General features: G+C 40.8%; 1 protein-coding gene across 4 annotated transcripts in view; it reads left to right on the top strand.

Moving 5' to 3' along the window:
* Positions 1 to 20118, top strand: part of VPS13A (vacuolar protein sorting 13 homolog A) — a 767672-nt gene that overhangs the window by 103840 nt on the left and 643714 nt on the right. For all 4 annotated transcript variants that reach the window (XM_053702484.1, XM_053702483.1, XM_053702481.1 and 1 more), the window contains exons 8-9: positions 6091 to 6150; positions 19907 to 19987. In XM_053702484.1, coding sequence (XP_053558459.1) covers positions 6091 to 6150; positions 19907 to 19987 — 141 coding nt within the window. The remainder of the gene's footprint in view (positions 1 to 6090; positions 6151 to 19906; positions 19988 to 20118) is intronic.

Below are 20118 nucleotides of genomic sequence, written 5' to 3'. Positions count from 1 at the left end.
CCAGGTCTTAATAATCAGATATTTAAAATTTGGGCGTTAAAAGGTCTTCAAAATATGAGCCAATTACAGGACTCAGATGGTTTTCCATTATTGTTTGAAGATATTGCAATGCAATTTGACTTACATTCACGCAAATTTTACGCTTATCTCCAAGTTAGGCACTTTCTTCAAGAGCTGCGCTCAAAATATGGGAATAACTGGTCCCGGGGTGAGCTACAGGCCAAGATCTCCTTGTATGCGGCAGGAATCTATATAATCTCCCCACTATATCTTCTCATAAATCAGAAAGCGTCAAGGACGCAGGTGAGCGATATGGTTACAATGTGGGGCACGTACTTCCCGGATATAAACGAACAGACTATTACTGGGAGCTTTAAAATAGTACAACAAAGCTGGGTTCCGACTTCTTGGAGAGATCACAGATAAAAATTGGTCTTAAGAGATATCTTACTCCTGCTGCTCTCTCCAAGTGGTACAAGACAAGGGTTCTTTGCTCTAGATGTTCGTCATCAGGTGCAGATCTATTTCACTGCTTGTGGAGTTGCCCCAAAATACGCCAATACTGGGGGAAAATATCCTATTGGATGACTGTAGTCCTGAAATTGGATCATAAACTATCTCCAATGGAGATTTTTTTTTTGGTGAAATTTCAGGGAATAACCAAGAACTACAGTTTGATAAACACTGTAATCTTAACAGCTCGTAATCTTATTTTTTTTTTTTTTTTTTTTATAATCAAAGTTTTTTATTGAGGTAATATCAAGTATACAAAACATCAAACAGTATACATTCAGCGACTTGTTATAATACATAGTACATATGTTATTAATAAGACATTGGCTATAAATACGGAATACAACTTTTACATTCCGAGTTTACCTCTTTACTATTTCGTTTCCTATGTCATAACACAAAAAGAGACTTTCAGTAATTTTAAACAACCCGAGAAAGTTATACTTCCTATAGAATGATATATTAATTATAAAATAAGTGTATTTATTATTTGAAGATTGACAAATTATAGGGATTCATGACAAGTTGCTCCCGTTAGATACACGTGAACGGAGGGCAAAGTGCCTCGTTTTCTTTATAGACAGAAGGCTGGGAGCAACTTATAACAAAGCGATATCTATGGCGGGTTAATACCGCTTATTTGTCCACCTAAAATAAGGGGGGACAGTAGCTAAAGGTGAGGGTGGGGGACGGAGCCATAGGTCCTATTGGAGTTTACAGGTTTCCCAGGCTGTCATCATTATAGCTGAACTCTATACATATACTTAAGTAGAAACTTGCCCAAAGTCCCTAGACTTTTATGTATAATATGGAGCAGATTTCATTCTGGAGCAATTATTCTCACAGCAGGGTATCAGGATGTATGTAACATGAGATATAAGATAGATGATATGAAACATGGTATAAGATAAGATATAAGGGGCTTCCAGAGGAGCTCCTCTCCTGGGGATATGCCATCTACCGGCGACAAGGGAAAAGGGAGTAGGGGTATGACCCGCAGGCAACAAGTACCGACGGGAAAGGGAGGAGAGGAGCCCCGGGCGGGTTCCTTGGGAATAATGCTAATTCCGCTGGTCCGGCCGCAACCAGTAGAACATGCTTAGATTAGCATACAGAACCCTTCTAAGTAAACATACAGTATCCATACACACAGCAGCAACCTGACATCCAATTAGTGTGTCTATAGTGGACTTTCTGACTCAGGATGATTTGAAAGTATATACCGGATTTGCATCTAAACAGCTAGGATGTCCTTAGAAAAGATCTAGATCTAGATATAGTTTTCATGAGCAAGGGTCTACAACACTGGCATTTTTATAGAAATGAGAATCAATAGGCAGGTCGACTCGTGCTCACAACGAATATAGCAGCATACATCACTATGTTAAGGGTATCAGAATATATTATTAGGACCTATAGTTAGTAGAGTAGAGTGAAATAAGCAGTTATGAACACAGTGCTAGGTAATATCAAAGTACAAAGCATACATAAATAGAACTGTCAAGATATAGGTAAAAACTATACAGATTTCAAAGGCATAGCATGACCCTTTCCCGCAAAAAAAATTACTCTAAACAGACATACTTATTTTGATACTTATATACATGGTGAACATTACAGATAGCAGTAGTGTGACTCTTAATAATATCATAAATTGTCAGACCATATAAGCTGAGTTTGGAGCTACTAGGAGATATGGAGTTATCACAATATACATAACCAGTGATGTGGCAATATATGGCGTTATACACCAACAAGGCTATAATTATACTGAAACAGGACTGCATCTGTAATATTATTAGAAGGGAGTGCCAGGGGCACTAAAAGCAAACCCCCTATTTACTAGAATTATTGTTACCCCTTCTCTACCTATGATGGACTTAATATAGATGACTCTCTCAACTAAACAATTTTTAACTCCAAAAACAGCCATGTCTCATTGGCGTTCTATCAGAATACCTATACCAGTTTGTCAATTCCACATGTTTATGCATACATAAAACAAAAAGAACATATGCTAGCAACTGACTTCAGACCACAAGGTCCTCTACATAGGTATTGCAGTGTTTATCTCATTCCAGTTCAAGCTCAGCAAGGAAAGGTATTTGCATAATATAACATGCACACTTAGGTATAAACAACATGCATCAAGCAAAGGAGAATAATAAGGAGAAGAGGTGTTTGTTATTAGAGTATGTTACAGAACATGAAACATGAATTAAGCTAGGGTATTGTCATCCTGGTTTGACTGGACACGTATGAGCTGTGGCACAGCCAACAACTGAATACTCTGAAGATAATTAGAGCCTCATGTAAGTTGAGAGAGAAAGCTAATTCAACTCAGGTGTAACCATTAAGTGTGCTATATACAAAATCAGACATACAGTCATCGTATAAGTGTACTCTTAGCTCTAGGTTAAATACCTTATCTTATGGTGTGAATTGCAAAAGTATAAGTGCAAAATAGTTACCAACTAAAGATCAACATATGTATAACAACCCATATATTAGGAATCAGTGCCCTTATACCATATATAGTTAACAAGTCAAAACATTAGGCATGAGAACAATTTAAGCAATACCGGACCTTGCCACTTTCAGGATATTTAATAATGTTTTATACCTTCCTAGTATATGCATAGCGAGAGGATTGGTATATAATTTGAGTCAGGCATTCTAGGTTCAAGATAATGTCTCATTTCACATGTTAGTCATTTATTTGCTCATAAGAGATAATTACAGATGCCATATTAGCAGAATTCCGGTCGAAACAACTTTATACATGGAAGAAATCAACCCTGCCGATAAGATAGCTAAGCTGATGATTAATTTGGGGAAATGCTTTAGCCGATTCCACTTCTGTGCGCAGATCTCAGCAAATGCATTACTGAGGGGGATTTCCTCGATTGCCGCCTCAGGTCAGCTGGCTGACCGCTAGGGAGTAATACCTCCGTCATCGCTTCTGGAACGGCTTCACCAGCTCCCTCCATGTGTTTAGCTGGAGCAGGTGGGGAGCGCAGGTAAGAAGGCAAGAGGGCCGGGGGATGGCGTCTGGTGGTCAACAGGCTATGTCTTGTAGGATCCAATACTCCAGCCGCACCACAAGGCTGGGTAATAGGCAGTGACCTCACTGAGTAGCAACTCTCTGATTCCTGTGGGATGCATGCTACAGCTCGGGCTGGCCTGTCTTCCTGAGTGTTTTGGAGAGAGCGTGGCGTGAACAGGGTTATCTCTATCTTGCTCCACTCAGAGGCGTCACATAAGGGCAGGGAAGCGGCGCCATCTTGATTGCGTAGCTCCAGAATGCAGGCCCGCAAGCCATTGAAGTGAGTATCAGCCTTATTACCCAGAGCTTCTAGAAGTAGGATGAGGGATGGTGAATCTACCTCCATGATGAGAGTGCGGCAGATAAACAATCGCTCGACTGGGCAGGAAGCTAGAGATTAGGCTAGCCCGTTATAGTTGTAGTGCCGAAGACTCTGTTTACTTAGTCACTGGTCAGTTTCTGTGTTGGCAGAATGTTTAGTGAAACTCCGAGGGTAAAAGCCTTATCCCGATATTATGTCAAACGTACAACATCAATTGTTTAAGTTTTTAAGATGCCTTGAATATACATTTTAGTGAACTGTCCTCAGGAGCTCTTCAAGAACGTGTCCTGCTGCTTTGGCGGTTGGCTCCGCCCCCCGTAATCTTATTTTTAAATCTTGGAAAGCTTCTTCCGCACCCACAATGACACAATTTAAAAGCGCTATGATTAGTCATTTCACAACTGAGCAATTTAATATTCCCTATCCACAAGATAAATTTCTGCCTGTATTTTTCAAAAAATGGGAAACATTTGTGAGATCTCTTCCCCTGGTACATCAAAAGAAACTGATTAAACCCTCCAGAGATGCTGAGTATGTCATGGTAAACATTCTAGCAGGCCACTTTCCTGGAGAGTGGGGGACGGACGCCGTGTGAGGTGATTAGGGGGGGCGGGGGAGAGGAGAGAGTTGGGTATATTAGTACCCTTTTTTTTTTTTTTTTTTTTTTCCTGTGTGTTGTTTTTGTTTTTGTTTTTGTTTTGGTTTGTTTGTGTGTTTGGGGGGTATTAATTGTAAAAAATAAGCAAAGGAGAAGAACGATTATAAATACGGCACAAGTGTATTATGTTATTTGGAACTGGTATTTACATGGCCAATCTTGGCTTGTGTTTCTATTTTTTGTATTTTATTATGTCATGTACTAATGTAAGGGGGACTTTTGACCCTTACCTTGACACTGAGTGTTATTTCTTAAATTTTGTATGGAATAATTTTACTGTGATGCACTATTTTATATCTGATTATTGTAATGTGTCTTCTTTGCTATAAATAAAAGTTAAAAAAAAAAAAAAAAAAGAAATGCATCCATGTGGATTCCAATTTTGTCTGGAATATCCCTTTATTAATTTGTCATTACAGCATTGTTTGCCTACAGTCTGATTGTGCTGTACTTTGTAATTTGCAATCTAAAGGAGAAAGATGATACAAAAGCCTTTAGAGCCTTGCTCATGAACTTACAATTTAAAGTCTGGTACTTTCTACCAAATGCTTTATTTACCATATTTAAATTATATTTAAAGGGACAGTAAAATCAAAATTAAACTTTCATGTTTCAGATAGAGCGTGCAATTTTAAACACCTTTCTAATGTACTTCCATTATACAACTTGCTTTTTTCTCTTGGTATGCTCTGTTGAAGAGTAAACCTAGGTAGGCTGATAGGAGCGTTCGCAAGTCTTTAGCAGTCTATGGCAGCAGTGTTTGCAATTATGTATAACATGGCTATAAACAGTGTTGCAAACACTGCTGCAAGAAGGCAAAAAATACACACATGCTCCTGAATTCACATATGATTACTGTTTATGAAAAGATACCAAGAGTGCTACGAAAATTTGATAATGTAAGTAAATTGGAATTAGAAGTAAATTTAATTTTTTTTTTTAAACTTCATAATCTATCCAATCCATTTAAAGTGAATGTCAATTATGATGCTAAAGTGCCCGGTTTTTAAAAATTCTATTATAAACAGGGACGCTTTAATTCATCAAAATTTACATTTCACTCCTGTAGAGAAAAAAAACTTATCTTTTAATCTTGACAGCAGCTCCAGCTTCCTCCACCCGTCACAAAGCCTATTCCTGGGTCTAAAATGAGGAATCCGGCTTCCTCCAATCACGGTGTTGAATCAGACACTGATTCCCCCGTGGGGGAAGCCGTGATTGGAGGATGACCTATCCATCATTTCTGACATCAGAAATGGCTTGCAACAACCGGAAGAAGCTGGTGCTGCTGTGAAGGATTAAAGGTAAGTTTTTTTTTTTCTCTCAACAGGAGTGAAATGTAAATTTTGATGAATTAATGTGCCCCTGTTTTTAATCAAATTTTAAAAAAACGGGCACTTTAGCATCAAAATTGACATTCACTTTAAGTTAAATTTTGACTTTTACTGCCCTTTTTGTCTTTTCTTGTTAGCATACTTACTAAAGGTGCAATAGATACGTTGGCATAACAAGTTTAGCTAAAGGTGCTAATAACTTTTTTTTTTTCTACAGACATGCGATAAAAATTGGAATCCGTGCCTACATGATGAATCTTCTAAGTTGTTTTACAAGGTAAATTCAAAAGTCTATCTATCTATCTATCGATCTATGAGTGTACTATTATCTGATTTCTTTTCAATGGCATGGAGAGTCCACAAATCTATTCTAATTACCAGTGGGAATTCAACTCCTGGCCACCAGGAGGAAGGAAAAAACACCCCAGCAAAGCTATAAGTATCCCTCCCACTTACCATAATCCCCAGTCATTCTTTGCCTTTGTGTATCTAGGAGGTGTGCGAAGATGGTGCTCTGAAGAAAATGTAATATATCCTTTAATGGGTAGTTTCCCTGCAAGCAAGGATTGGGGTAATACTGTGTCCATGTAATCCTCTTAAGTAAGAGTTGTTGTGGCTGTTAGCTATTGGAGATCGGCAGGGTAGTCCTTGCTTCTCCTCCAACAATTTATGCTAACCCCCCCATCTGGAAAACAAGGGTTGGTTACTCTGCTTTTCCTTTATCTCCAGGTCCCTGTCAGAAGTCATCTGGATCTGTCAGACCTGGGATGCTGTGTCTGCCCTACAGCTGAAGCTCCAAAGGTAAGTGCTTTTTTCCTTCTTAGGTGAGAAGGCTCAAGCACTCTGGGGGTTAATACCTCTACTATGTATTTATGGAGACTGGGGATATTTAATTAAATCTCTTCATGGTTGGGATTTTTTATTTGGGCAGTATAAGCATGGCACTGTCAGCAGAAAGAAACAATGTGCTTTATTATTTACATTTCTAGGACAAGGCTGTCATGGACTTTGAGGCTTATTCTTTATTTATCTTACACATATTTTTGGTGTTTTTATTATGAAGGAGAATCTGAGAAGGGCACTTTAAGATTTTTTTATTTTAAGTGATATTTGTATAGCGCAGCGTATTTTCACACTTTTTTTTTTATGGGTGACGCATTTTTTTATTTCAGATGTGGTCTCAGCGGCCACACGTCTTTTTTCTGACTTCCTGTAGCGGATTGCAGCAGTAATCTCCGTAGTTGATTGGACTGTTGTGAAGGGTTGCAGGAGGTGGTGAGTTTACTCCTGCATCGGCTGGGGGTATAGCGGTGCCGTTTTTAGCTCTTATCCCTGCAGTTTGGTAAAAGCTAGTTTGCAGGATTAGAGCATATAGATATTTTGCTAATATTTTTATTTGACATAGGAATTGGTTTTTGCTTCTATTGATATAGGTTTTGGGAATCAATTACCCTTTGGGACATTATCGATTCAGACCAAGATTTCTCTGTTTCGTTTGATAAATGTTTATATTGCTTATAGACCCAAGTGATTCCCCCTGTACAATTTTGTTCCATGTGTGTATCAAATGTTTTGCAGTCTATAAATAAAGATTTTCTGCACAAAAAAAATGTAACCCCTCAGAGCCCTCTGCCTCTCAGGATTTTGTTAGCCCTGATATGCCTCCAAATTTATCCTCAATCTCTGTCCCTTGCAGTTACTCAAGCAGTGCCCTGCGGTTCTATTCAGTCTGTGCCTGGGGGGAGTATGTTTACCAGGTGATTTTGCAGCACAGCTTACCTTAGCGGCCCTGAGTGACTTACCTATCTCGGGTAAGAGAAAAAAAAAATCTAAGAATATATGCTCTAAGTCAGGATTATCTTCTAACGCCAAAGCTGCATTGGTCAGTTTATCTCAATTATCTGAGGATGACCATTCTTCAGCAGTCTCTAAAGGTCAAATCTCTGAATCAGATTCTACGGTGGTTAGTATTGTAGACTCAGAGGAAGTTAGTTTTAGATTTATGCTTGAGCACCTCTGTATATTGCTTAATGAGGTTCTGGCTGCTCTAGAGGATTCAGAATCTACTATTTCTAAGACTCCTAAGGTTACTAAACTGAATAAAGTTTTTGATGTCAGACCTAGATCTGTGGAAGTGTTTCCTGTTCCAGATCGCATGTCGGATATTATTTCTCAGGAATGGGAGAAACCGGGTGTTCCTTTTACCCCTTCTCCTGTTTTCAAGAAAATGTTTCCTGTCGTGGACTCTGTATTTGAGCTCTGGTGTACTATTCCTAAGGTGGGTGGAGCTATCTTCACATTGGCTAAGAGGACTACGATTCCTCTGGAGGATAGTACTTCTTTTAAGGTCTCCATGGATAGAAAATTGGAGGGGAACTTAAGAAAGATTTTTCTTCACCAAGGTCTGCTATGGCATCCTGTGGCCAGTATGGCAGCGGTCGCTGACGCAACCTCTTATTGGTGCGACTCCTTATCTGAACTCATTTTGGAGGAGAATACTTTGGAGGGTATCCAGGGCAGGATCAAGGCATTAAAGCTGGCAAATACCTTCATTTGTGATGCCAGTTTGCTGGTGGTACATCTGAGTGCAAAGACTTCCAGTCTTGCCATTCTATCACGCAGAGCCTTGTGGTTAAAGTCTTGGTCGACAGACATGGTTTCCAAGTCTAGATTTCCTCTCTCTTCCCTTTAAAGGGAAGACCTTGTTTGGTCATGGTCTGGACACCATCATTTCCACTGTCACAGGTGGAAAAGGGGCCTTTCTTCCCCAGGATAAGAAGACTAGACCTAAGGGTTGCCAAGCTTCTAATTTTCGTTCCTTTTGTAATTTCAAGGGACAGAAATCCTCTTCTTCTTCCAAACCTGAGCAGACCAAGTCCTCCTGGAGACCTAACTAACTTTGGAATAAGTGCAAGCAGTCCAAGAAGCCTTCTGAGAACAAATCGGCATGAAGGATTCGCACCCGGTCCGAGATCGGATCAAGTAGGGGGCAGACTTTCTCTTTTTCAAAAGACTTGGATTCGAGATGTTCCAGATCCTTGGATGGTGGAGGTTGTCTCTCACGGATATGATAGGTTTCAAATCTTGTCCTCTGAGAGGCAGATTTCTCCTGTCAAGGTTATCAGTAACCCAGGAAAAAAGAGAGGTATTCTTAAATTGTTTCAAGAATACCCTAGGAGTGATCGTCCCTGTTCCTCTGGCAGAACAAGGCAGAGGATTTTATTCCAATCTGTTCGTGGTTCCCAAGAAGGAAGGATTTTTTTCTACCTCCTTCTGGACCTGAAATGCCTCAACAAATTTCTCAGGGTTCCGTCCTTCAAAATGGAGACCATTCATTCCATTCTCCCGTTGGTTCAGGAGGGTCAATTCATGACCACCGTTGACCTAAAGTAAGCTTCCCTTCATGTTCCTATTCACAAGGATTATTTTCAATTCCGTCAGTTTGCTTTTATTGACAAACATTTTCAGTTTGTGGCTCTTCCTTTTGGTCTGGCCACGGCTCCTAGAATCTTTACGAAGGTTCTGGGGGCTCTTTTGGCAGTGGCCAGGTCTCAAGGAATTGCTGTGGCACCATACCTGGATGATATCTTGGTTCAGTCACCATCTTTTCATTTAGCAAGATCCCATACACATTCTCTGTTTACTCTCTGCTCTCACAAGTGGATTATGAATCTGGACAAGAGTTCCCTGATTCCAAGTCTGTTTTTAAGGGACAATCATAGATTTGATCTCGACAGAAGCAAGAAAGTCCAAACTTCTTTCTTCCTGCCTTTCTCTTCAGTCCTCTGTCCAACACTCAAAGTATGGAAGTAATTGGTCTCATGGTGGCCTCCATGGACATTATTCCTTTTGCTCGCTTTCATCTGAGAACTCTACAGTTATGCATGCTCAGACAATGGAACGGAGACCACTCAAACCTCTCTCAAAGGATAGTTCTAGACAACATGGTGAGAGACTCTCTCCTGGTGGCTCTGTCAGGATCATATGTCTCAAAGCATATGCTTCTTGAGACCATCTTGGGATATTGTGACTACGGATGCCAGCCTTTCTGACTGTGGAGCAGTTTGGGGGTCCTTACGAGCTCAGGGGACCTGGACTCAGGAGGAGTCCGTCCTTTCAATAAATATTTTAGAACTGAGAGCAATCTTCAATGCCCTGATAGTATGGCCTCATCTGAGTTCGGTCCGGTTTATCAGATTCCAATCGGACAACATTACATCAGTGGCTTATATCAACCATCAGGGAGGAACAAGGAGTGCCTTAGCGATGAAGGAGGTTTCTCGCATCCTTCTGTGGGCGGAGTCTCACAACTGCCACATTTCGGCCATTCACATCCCAGGTGTGGACAACTGGGAAGCAGATTAGCTGGGCAAGCAGACTTTTCACCCAGGGGAGTGGGCTCTTCATCCGGAAGTATTCTCAATGATAACCCTCAGTTGGAGTTTCCGGAGTTGGACCTAATGGCGTCTCGTCTAAACAGCAAACTTCTCAGATACAGATCCAGATCAAGGGATCTGCAAGCAGTTCTGGTGGATGTTCTAGCGGTTCCATGGGATTTAGGTCCGATTTACCTGTTTCTTCCGTTTGCCCTCCTTCCTTGGGTGATAGCCCGGATTAAACAGGAGCTGGCTTCAGTGATTCTAATTTCTCCAGCTTGACCTCGCAGAATTTAGTTTGCGGACCTAGTGAAGATATTGTCCTCTTCTCCATTGAAATTTCCACCGAAGAAAGACCTTGTACTTCTTCAGGGTCCTTTTCTTCATCCAAATCTAGATTCTCTAAAGTTGCATGGAGATTGAACGCCTAGTCTTGTCTAGACGAGGTTTTTCTGAAAAGGTTATTGATACCTTGATCCAGGCTCGTAAGCCAGTAACTGGCAAAATATATCATAGGGTTTGGCACACATATTTATACTGGTGCAAATCTCTGGGTTTTCCTTGGCGCAAGGTGAGAGTTCCCCGTATTTTGTCTTTTCTCCAGGAGCGTCTGGAGAAAGGTTTGTCAGTTAGTTCTCTAAAGGGTCAGATCTCTGCCACTTTGGTTCTATTGCATAAACGCTTAGCCAACTTACCTGATGTTTAGTCTTTTGTTCCGGCCCTCTTCAGAATCAGGCCTGTCTAATGGTCAGAATCAGGCCTGTTAAACCTTTTACTCCCCCCTTGTAGTCTTAATCTAGTTCTTCTGGTTTTGCAGCAGGCACCGTTTGAGCCTATGCATGCTGTTGATATTAAACTGTTGTCTTGGAAAGTTTTATTCTTGTTGGCTATTTCTTCTGCTCGTAGAGTCTCAGAACTTTTGGCTCTGCAGTGTGATCCCCCTTATCTTATTTTCCATGTGGATAAGGTGGCCCTTTGTACTAAATTGGGATTTCTTCCTAAGGTGGTTTCGGACCGCAATATCAATCAGGAAATTGTCGTTCCTTCGTTGTGTCTTAATCCTTCTTCTCAGAAGGAGCGTCTGCTACATTAACTGGATGTGGTTTGTGTCTTAAAATTCTATCGCCAGGAATTTCGTCAATCTTCGGCTTTTTTTGTTGTGTTTGTTGGTAAACGTGTCATTCGTTTGGCTTATGAGACAGCTGGACAACAGCCTCCTGAGAGGATTACGGCTCATTCAGCTCGGGATGTTTCTTCTTCCTGGGCCTTTAAGAATAAGGCATCCATGGAGCAAATTTGCAAGGTGGCCACTTGGTCCTTGTTACGTACCTTTTCAAAATTTTACAAATTTGATGTTTTTGCCTCAGCTGAGGCTTCTTTTGGGAGAAAAGTTCTTCAAGTAGTGGTGACCTCAGTTTAGGTCCGCCTGTCTTGTTTCTCCCTCCCTTTCCATTCTGTGTCCTCTAGCTTGGGTATTGGTTCCCACTGGTAATTAGAATGGATTTGTGAACTCTCCATATCATTGGAAAGAAAATAAAATTTGCTGGGGTGTTCTTTCCCTCCTCCTGGTGACAAGGAGTTGAATTCCCACTGGTAATAAGAATGTATTAGTGGACTCTCCATACCAGGAAAGAAAATAATTTATCAGGTAAGCATAAATTTTGTTTTTTAAACCATTACTGACTGCACCCACATGCAACCTAAGGTATTGATCTAGGCTCATTTTGGTATATGTAATGCAATCATTTTGCCGTCAAATGCGATTATGTAAACAAAAATAACTTTCACAAATTTTGGGTTTCTTACTATAGTTATTTACATAACATAAAAGTTTCTTTGGGATACCCTTTGTTCAGAAATAGCAGACGTGCATAGCTTTGCCATTGCTTTTTGGTAATTAGAAGGCCACTAACAGCAGCTGCGCACCACAGTTCTGAAATACTCGGCATTGAAGAGGTTGATTAGTTAGCATCTAAGGGTAATAGTATTGTAATGCAGTGATTACCCTCCCAGCTGATACCTCCCACCTCCCTGATCCCTCCCAAACAGCTCTGTATAAGCCCCCCTCACCCACACTCCTCCCCACCATCTTAGGTACTGGCAGACAGTCTGTCAGTATGTGGTTTAGGTTTTTTTTTTTTTTTTTTTTTTTTAATTATTGTTTTTATTCTTCAGTGTAGAGAACCCTCTTTAACCCTCCGACCTTCCTGATCCCCCCGCCAACAAATCTTTAACCCTCCTTTCCCCGCTAGTACCTAGTTTAGATGTATTTTCTTTTAAATTTATTTTATTTTTTTCTGTAGTGTAGTTGTGCCCTCTACCTCCTCGTGATTGTTAGATAGGGTGCCCTACCTCTTCACACTTTTTTTCCATAGTGCAGCTTCCCATCCCTCCCTCCCTCTTCCTTCCAAACTTTACTTTCTGTAATGTTTTCAAGTCCCTACCACGCTTTCTCTGCCTCCTACACTCCCTTTCGCTTTCCCTGTCTCAATTCCCTCCCTTTGCTTTCTCTGCCTCCTTTCTCATCCCACTTTCTCTGCCTCTATTCCCCCCTCACTTTCTCTGCCTCTATTCCCTTCCCTCGCTTTCTCTGCCTTTTACCCCCCTCGCTTTCTCTGCCTGCTTTCCTCCCCTTGCTTTCTGTCTCCTTACCCTCCCTTTAACTTTCTCTAACTCTTTTCCCTCCCATTGCTTTCTCTGCCTCCTTTTCCTTCTCTCTTTCTCTGCCTCCTTTCCATCCTTTGCTTCCTCAGCCTCCTTTCCTCCCCTCATTCTCTTCCTCCTCCCTTTCACTTTCTCTGCCTCCTTCCCCTCCCCTCACTCTCTCTTCCTCCTTCTCCTCCCTTTTTCTGCCTCCTTCCGCTTCCCTCGCTTTCTCTGCCTCTCCCTCCCCTCGCTTTCTCTGCCTCTCCCTCCCCTCGCTTTCTCTGCCTCTCCCTCCCCTCGCTTTCTCTGCCTCTCCCTCCCCTCGCTTTCTCTGCCTCTCCCTCCCCTCGCTTTCTCTGCCTCTCCCTCCCCTCGCTTTCTCTGGCTCTCTCTCCCCTCGCTTTCTCTGGCTCTCTCCCCCCTCGCTTTCTCTGGCTCTCTCTCCCCTCGCTTTCTCTGGCTCTCTCTCCCCTCGCTTTCTCTGGCTCTCTCTCCCCTCGCTTTCTCTGGCTCTCCCTCCCCTCGCTTTCTCTGGCTCTCCCTCCCCTCGCTTTCTCTGCCCCTCCCCCCTTGCTTTCTCGCCTCTCCCCCTCTTGCTTTTCTGCCTCTTTTTCCTTCCCATTGCTTTCTCTGCCTCTTTCCCCCCTTCGCTCTATGAATTCTTCGCCTCCCTTTCACTTTCTCTGTCTCAATTTCCTCCCCTCACTTTCTCTGCCTGGTTTCCCATCCTACTTTTTCTGCCTCCTTTTTTTTCTCCACGTTTTTCTGCCTCTTTTCCCTCCTTTGCTTTTTCTGCCTCCTTTCCTCCCTTCGCTCTCTGCTTCCTTCCCCTCCCTTTAACTTTCTCTAACTCTTTTTTTCCCTCCCATTGCTTTATCTGCATTTTTTTCCTTCTCTCTTTCTCTGCCTCCTTTCCCTCCATTGCTTCTTCTGCCTCCTTTCCTCCCCTCGCTCTCTTCCTCCTCCCTTTTCACTTTCTCTGCCTTCTCCTCCCGTTATCTGCCCCCCCACGCTTGATTTGCCTCTCCCCCTCTCTTTCTCTGCCTCCCCCCCTCGCTTTCTCTGCCTCTCCCCCCTCATTTTCTCTGCCTTCTTTTCCCTCCTTTGCTTTCTCTGCCTTCTTTCCTCCCCTTGCTCTCTACTTCATTCCCCTCCCTTTAACTTTCTCTGCCTCCTTTCCCTGCTTTGCTTACTCTGCCTCTTTTCCTTCCCTCGCTCTCTGAATTCTTCCCCTCACTTTTTCTGCCTGGTTTCCTGTCCCACTTTTTCTGCCTCTTTTTTCCATGTTTCTCTGCCTCTTTTTTTTTTTTTTCTCCCCTCACTTTCTCTGCCTCCTTTCCCTCCTTTGCTTTTTCTGCCTCCTTTCAACCCTTCTCTCTCTGCCTCCTTCCCCTCCCTTTAACTTTCTCTAACTCTTTTCCCTCCCATTGCTTTCTCTGCCTCTTTTTCCTTCTCTCTTTCTCTGCCTCCTTTCACTCCTTTGTGTCCTCTGCCTCCTTTCCTCCCCTTGCTCTCTTCCTCCTCCCTTTCACTTTCTCTGCCTCCTTCCCCTCCCCTCGCTTTCTCTTCCTCCTTCTCCTCCCTTTTTCTGCCTCCTTCCCCTCCCCTCGCTTTCTCCTCCTCCTTCTCCTCCCCTCACTTTATCTGCCTCCTTTCCCTCCCCTCACTTTCTCTGCCTTCTTCCCCTCCCTTTTGCTTTCTCTGCCTCATTTCCCTCCCCTCACTTTCTCTGCCTTCTTCCTCTCTCTTTTGCTTTCTCTGCTTACTTTCCCTCCCCTTGCTTTCTCTGCCTTCTTCCCCTCCCTTTTTGCTATTGCCTTCTTTGCCTCATTTCCCTCCCCTTGCTTTCTCTGCCTTCTTCACCTCCCTTTTTGTGTGGGTTAGTAACATCCGTGACTATATTTTTTTTATATATTTTTATACACAAACACATACAGGGGTGGGACAATGTCAATTTACTAGGCAGGGGAAGAACATTATTAGTCCAGAATCTTAGCTGTGCAGTGTGCAATCATTTTGTTAGTAGAATGTGCACTTTTGTATTTCTTTTTTAATAATAAAAGTAAGCTACACTACAGACTTACATTTTATACACACAAAAAAAATCTATAAGTATAAGATCAAGGCAGCACATACCTTGATCAACCTCTTCTGCCTGCTTATGCTCAGATCGTCGCACAGTCCAGCTGACAGTGACACTACACCCCCAGGCCAAAGAAACAAACCGCTCTTCTACTGCTCATTCGCTCCTACTTTCACACCCTGCTGCTATGGTGCCAATTCTATCTCACTGCGCACTCAGGGGCTTAACTAAGATTGCAGCTCCACCCCCACGTGATGTCGCCATCCTCTGTCTACTTGCAGCTCCAACCCCCCCCACCACCACCACCACCACATGATGTCGCTATACTCACTTGACAAACAAAATAAGCAATTAATAATTTTTTTTTTAAATAAACAGCTCTATTCTGGTATATCATGGGCGGGCCGTATTGTAACCGGTTCTTGGGCTGGAATTGGCCCGCGGGCTGGTACTTCAAGACCCCTGCCCTATGGTATTTCGAGTTGTCTGCATCAACCAGTAATACCAGATTTCATGAAATATGTCTGTCATGGCTTATATCGTTTCTGCCGATTCATGTAGTAAATATCTCATTTTAATTTTGTGCAGTATTTCCTGCCATGTCGGTGCTCCTTCTTTCCAGTGTCTGGCAATGCAGATTCTCGTAACAGTGCATAATATCCTAATGAAGGTGTTGATGTGCTTGTGGTAATTTAATAGTGATGTGTTTAATAAACCTTGAGACATGGTTAGAGATAACCGCTAATCCAACAGTGTGCTGATATAGGTGGACAAGGTTGTCCAAATATAGTTAACCTTGGTGCACTACCACCACATGTGTGCATAAGTGCCTTCCGTTTTGCATCCCCTGTAACAGTATCTAGTACCTCCATTCAGGAAACAAGATGTTCTTAGTGGAAAGATGGTTTTAAAGCAGTTTTCCCTTAGGCCGGCGCTTATCAGGACTCTGCAGGAGGAGTAAAACACCTCATTCCATTTGTGTATATTTAGTGTTGTTCCTATATCTGTTTCCCATCTGAGAATGATGGGTGTTTTAGTATCACATAATGTAGATTGTAGTGTTATATATATTTGTGATATCGTTTTTTTAGGTCTGTTATCAGTGCTGCATAGTTTTTCTAGGGATGTGCTAAGTTGAATAGGTATGTTTGGTGAAAACTTGTTGAGAGCAGAAGTAAGTTGTAGGTATAAGTACCACTGAAGTGTATCTGGTGCTATGATGTTTTGTACCTGAGTGAAAGTTAAAGGTTTGTTACGTGAAAGAAAGTCCCCCCACTCGGTAGAGGCCTTTGTTTTTCCATTTATCTATTTGTTTTCTATACTCCGCCGGAATGAGATACCGTAGGGGCATTTTAGAGGAAAATTCTGCCAGCAATTTTTTGTTAAGATCGTCCAGAGGTCAATCAAGAAATTAATGGTTTGAGGGTAGTTTTGGGTTTTGTGTCGATATGTAGATCTATCCCATATAAAGTCTTCCGGTGAATTCTGGTGTCCTAAGTCTGATTCTAACTTAGTCCATATAGTGAGGCCTATTTACTAAAGGTCTTGCGGACCTGATCCGACACTGCGGATCAGGTCCGCAAGACCTTGCTGAATGCGGAGAGCAATACTCTCTCCGTATTCAGCATTGCACCAGAGCTGCTGGTGCAACGCCGCCCCCTGCAGACTCGTTGCAAATCGGCCGCGAGCAGGGGGTGTCATTCAACCAGATTGTACTCGACAGGGTTATGGAGCAGCCGTCTTTGTGACCGCTGCTTCATAACTGCTGTTTCTGGCGAGTCTGCAGGGAGATTGATAAATGGGCCCCTATATCTTTTCTTGTGGATCCTAATAATGAAGTTTGGGCTAGTCTGGATGCATCATAGTAGTCTATTAGATTAGGGGCTCCAATTCCCCCTAGCTGTCTGTCTGGTTAGAATACGGGAGGGAATTCTCGATTGCTTCTTACCATTGATAAAGTGAATGATCTCTGACTGTAGGGAGATTAAGTCCTGTCTGTTAAACTTTTTCAAAATGGGGGTGAGAGCAAAGTGAAGTTTGTACCAGTTAATAATTATTTAATCACTGGTTTTAATTATAAAAGCAATAAAAGGAAAACTCATGTGGAATCATTCTGATTCCTTTGAGATATCATTTGTTTCAAAATGTATAAATGTCTTCTACATGTACATCTTCAACAAGATTTGTTGAACAACCAATAAAGTTGTAACTAAAATGGTTTTTAAAAGTTGAGAAATATACACAGTAAATATGTAACTTAAATATATCAGCAAATACATTTTGCATGCAGTGTTTTTATTGTCTAGCTAAATTTGTTAGCTAAAATAACCTGTTTGTTTAAAATATAGCATTATGCCCTGAGCAAAAAATAGGTTTATATTACCTGTTCTACCGGATACTGAAATAATATCTTAAAGGCAAATGTTACCTGCACATTGCAAGGCAAAATGTCTCTTGAGTTATAGGCCTTGGTGTATGTATATGTTTGTAGTTTGTATAATTTATTCAATTTTCTTTTGGTGCGTGTTAATCAGTCAAGGCATTTTAGTGATGCACAGTTCCCATTGCTCATCATGAATATATCCCAGTTTATCAGGTGATTTCAATTACTTTGATTAACTGCAAGACCTATGGATGTTTTATCATTTAAATTTAAAAAAGATTTTACGCTTTTTACTATTTTAGGGTGATTAAATTAACACTCACCTAGATTACGAGTTTTGCGTTTCGGCTTTTAACGCTAAAAAAATGGCAATTTCAGCGTAAAAGCAGTAACACCGCTATTTTGAGTTGTCGGTATAGCTATACCGCAAGCTTTGTAGCCTGTAATGCAACATCAATCCAGCACTCCCTCCCACATCGCAAAACACTAAATTAAACTATTAACCTCTAAACCTTACACCCCCCTAACTTTAAATTAAAATTACAATATAACTAGCTTTAAATAAATAAAAACTTACCTGTGAAATAAAAATAAACCTAACATTAAACTATAAATTAACATAACTAATCTAATAAAATAAAAAAAACTACCAATTAAAAATACTAAATTACAATTATAAAGAACCTAACCGTATGAAAAAAATTAAAAAAAATCTAAATTACAACAAAAAAAAAAACAAATCCTACGAAAAGTTTACAAAAATAATAAACACTAAAATCACGAAAAATAAAGATTACAAAAAAATAAACGAAATTATCAAAAATAAAAACAATTAAACCTAATCTAATATCCCTATAAAAAATATTTCACGCACAAGGAGGCTTTTCAGAAACTCTGAGAGTGAAATAACGCAAAACTCGTAAACTAGGTGACTGTTTTTTAAATGTGGGTCATGCTTCTTGTGTGTGTGTGTGTGGGGGGGGGGACCTATTCCCTTTCAGTAGAGTGTAAAATAATATGATTTAGATAATCACAATTTAAGGCAATCAGAACACACTATCCTATTATCACAATTAAAGTGTAGTAGAATACAGTATTACAATATAGTTATTATTTGACATGATACTGTGGTCATTTCCATACATAGGTTACAAATGATGAGTGTAGTCCCTCGCTCCCCAAACTCCTGACTCTTTTGGACATTTGGGACCCATGTACTAAGCTCCGTTATGATAAGGTTCCCAACTTGGGAGCCGTTCTTTCCTGCTTTGAAGCTATCAGGTAGTGAGCACTCTACATCTATGTCTACTGTCCATATGCTATTAAGAATCTGTGGTAATTTATCTCTGCCAAATTGGATGTGGCGGAGAGGGTTACATTGCGGAAACCCCCTGCCTTGCAAGGGCTCCATAGCAGCATTAGCTTCCTTGTACATGGAGCTATTTGAGGTTATAAAGTTGACATCAGTTTTGATTGTATTTTCTTAACTCTTTTTTTGCTAAGTTATTTCACACCCCTGTGTTAAAAATATTTTTAGCCGGATGTGCAAACCAAACATTTTAAGATAATTTTAGTTTGCAGAAATACCTGACAATGGCCACATTGTACCATACCAAATTTAAAAAAATATATTGTTTATGTAATTTTCTTGTGTACATAGAATACATTAGCCTGGTAGTCATTATTTCCTAAATATTTCAAACATGGGGTTTCACAACCATCTGTGTATTGGGCTGGGGGTGACAGGGACAACCCTCTCCCTATCATTTATGGGATTTCACAACCTTCTGTGTATTGGGCAGTTAGTGACAAGGACTACCCCCTCCCCATAACTTTGTTCCATAAGCATATAGCGCTATCAGTGGATTACTGTTGCCATGGTAAACACTTGATTGACACCTGAGCCCTTTGTCTTGCACTTTCTTTTTAACACTGTATCTTACCATTTTACAATAATCGCCTGTATTTTAGAGAAACATGCAACCACTCATTTGAATAGACATGTGTCTCTGTGTGGTGCAAGGGCCAAGATAGTGAGGCCTGTGATGGTGGAGAGTCTTGTGATCAGAGAAGGAGGGGGGTCCCCTCAGAGCAATGATGACATGTTGTTGTCTTTATTCTCATTTTTTGAGTAATGTGAATGACAACACTTTGCCATTGACTGCATTAAAGGAAATTCAATTGTAAATAAGCACCATTATATTTTCAGTTTGTATTAATCCTCAATCCCAATTAAAATATAATAATTGTTTATGATGAATTATATTGGAAATTAGTTACTTATGTTTTTACCATGTGTTTCAGAAAGATTCCCCTTATTTCAGGTTTCACTTATATTTACAGGTTAACACTGCTAATTTGCCCAGAATATGTGGTAGATTCTCTTTAATCTGAAAAAAAGCAACTGTTTATTAGTGTACTGTCCTGCATGTTATGTTCAGTAGCCTTCTTTATGTTCAGTAGCCTTTTACCTAATTTAGATGTTGTCTTGATTTACTGACTTCTTAGTTTTGTGCTGACTTAATAAGTTGTGTTTTATATTTAGGTTGTTCGACTAGATAACCTATTTGCCTATTGGAACGTTAAATCAGAAATGTATTATTATCGCAGTTACAATGAGGCTTTGGTAAGTTATTACATAAATTTAGTATTTCATGTTTTAGTGTACAACTTGACAAAAACCTTTTACACCCTATTTGCAAACTGATTAAATATTATTATAAACATAGAATTAGAGCACATCGTTTTTTGACTTTT

Source organism: Bombina bombina, chromosome 2 (assembly GCF_027579735.1).
Source record: "Bombina bombina isolate aBomBom1 chromosome 2, aBomBom1.pri, whole genome shotgun sequence".
Classification (NCBI taxonomy): Eukaryota; Metazoa; Chordata; class Amphibia; order Anura; family Bombinatoridae; genus Bombina; species Bombina bombina.
This window is presented reverse-complemented; position numbering and strand designations above follow the sequence as displayed.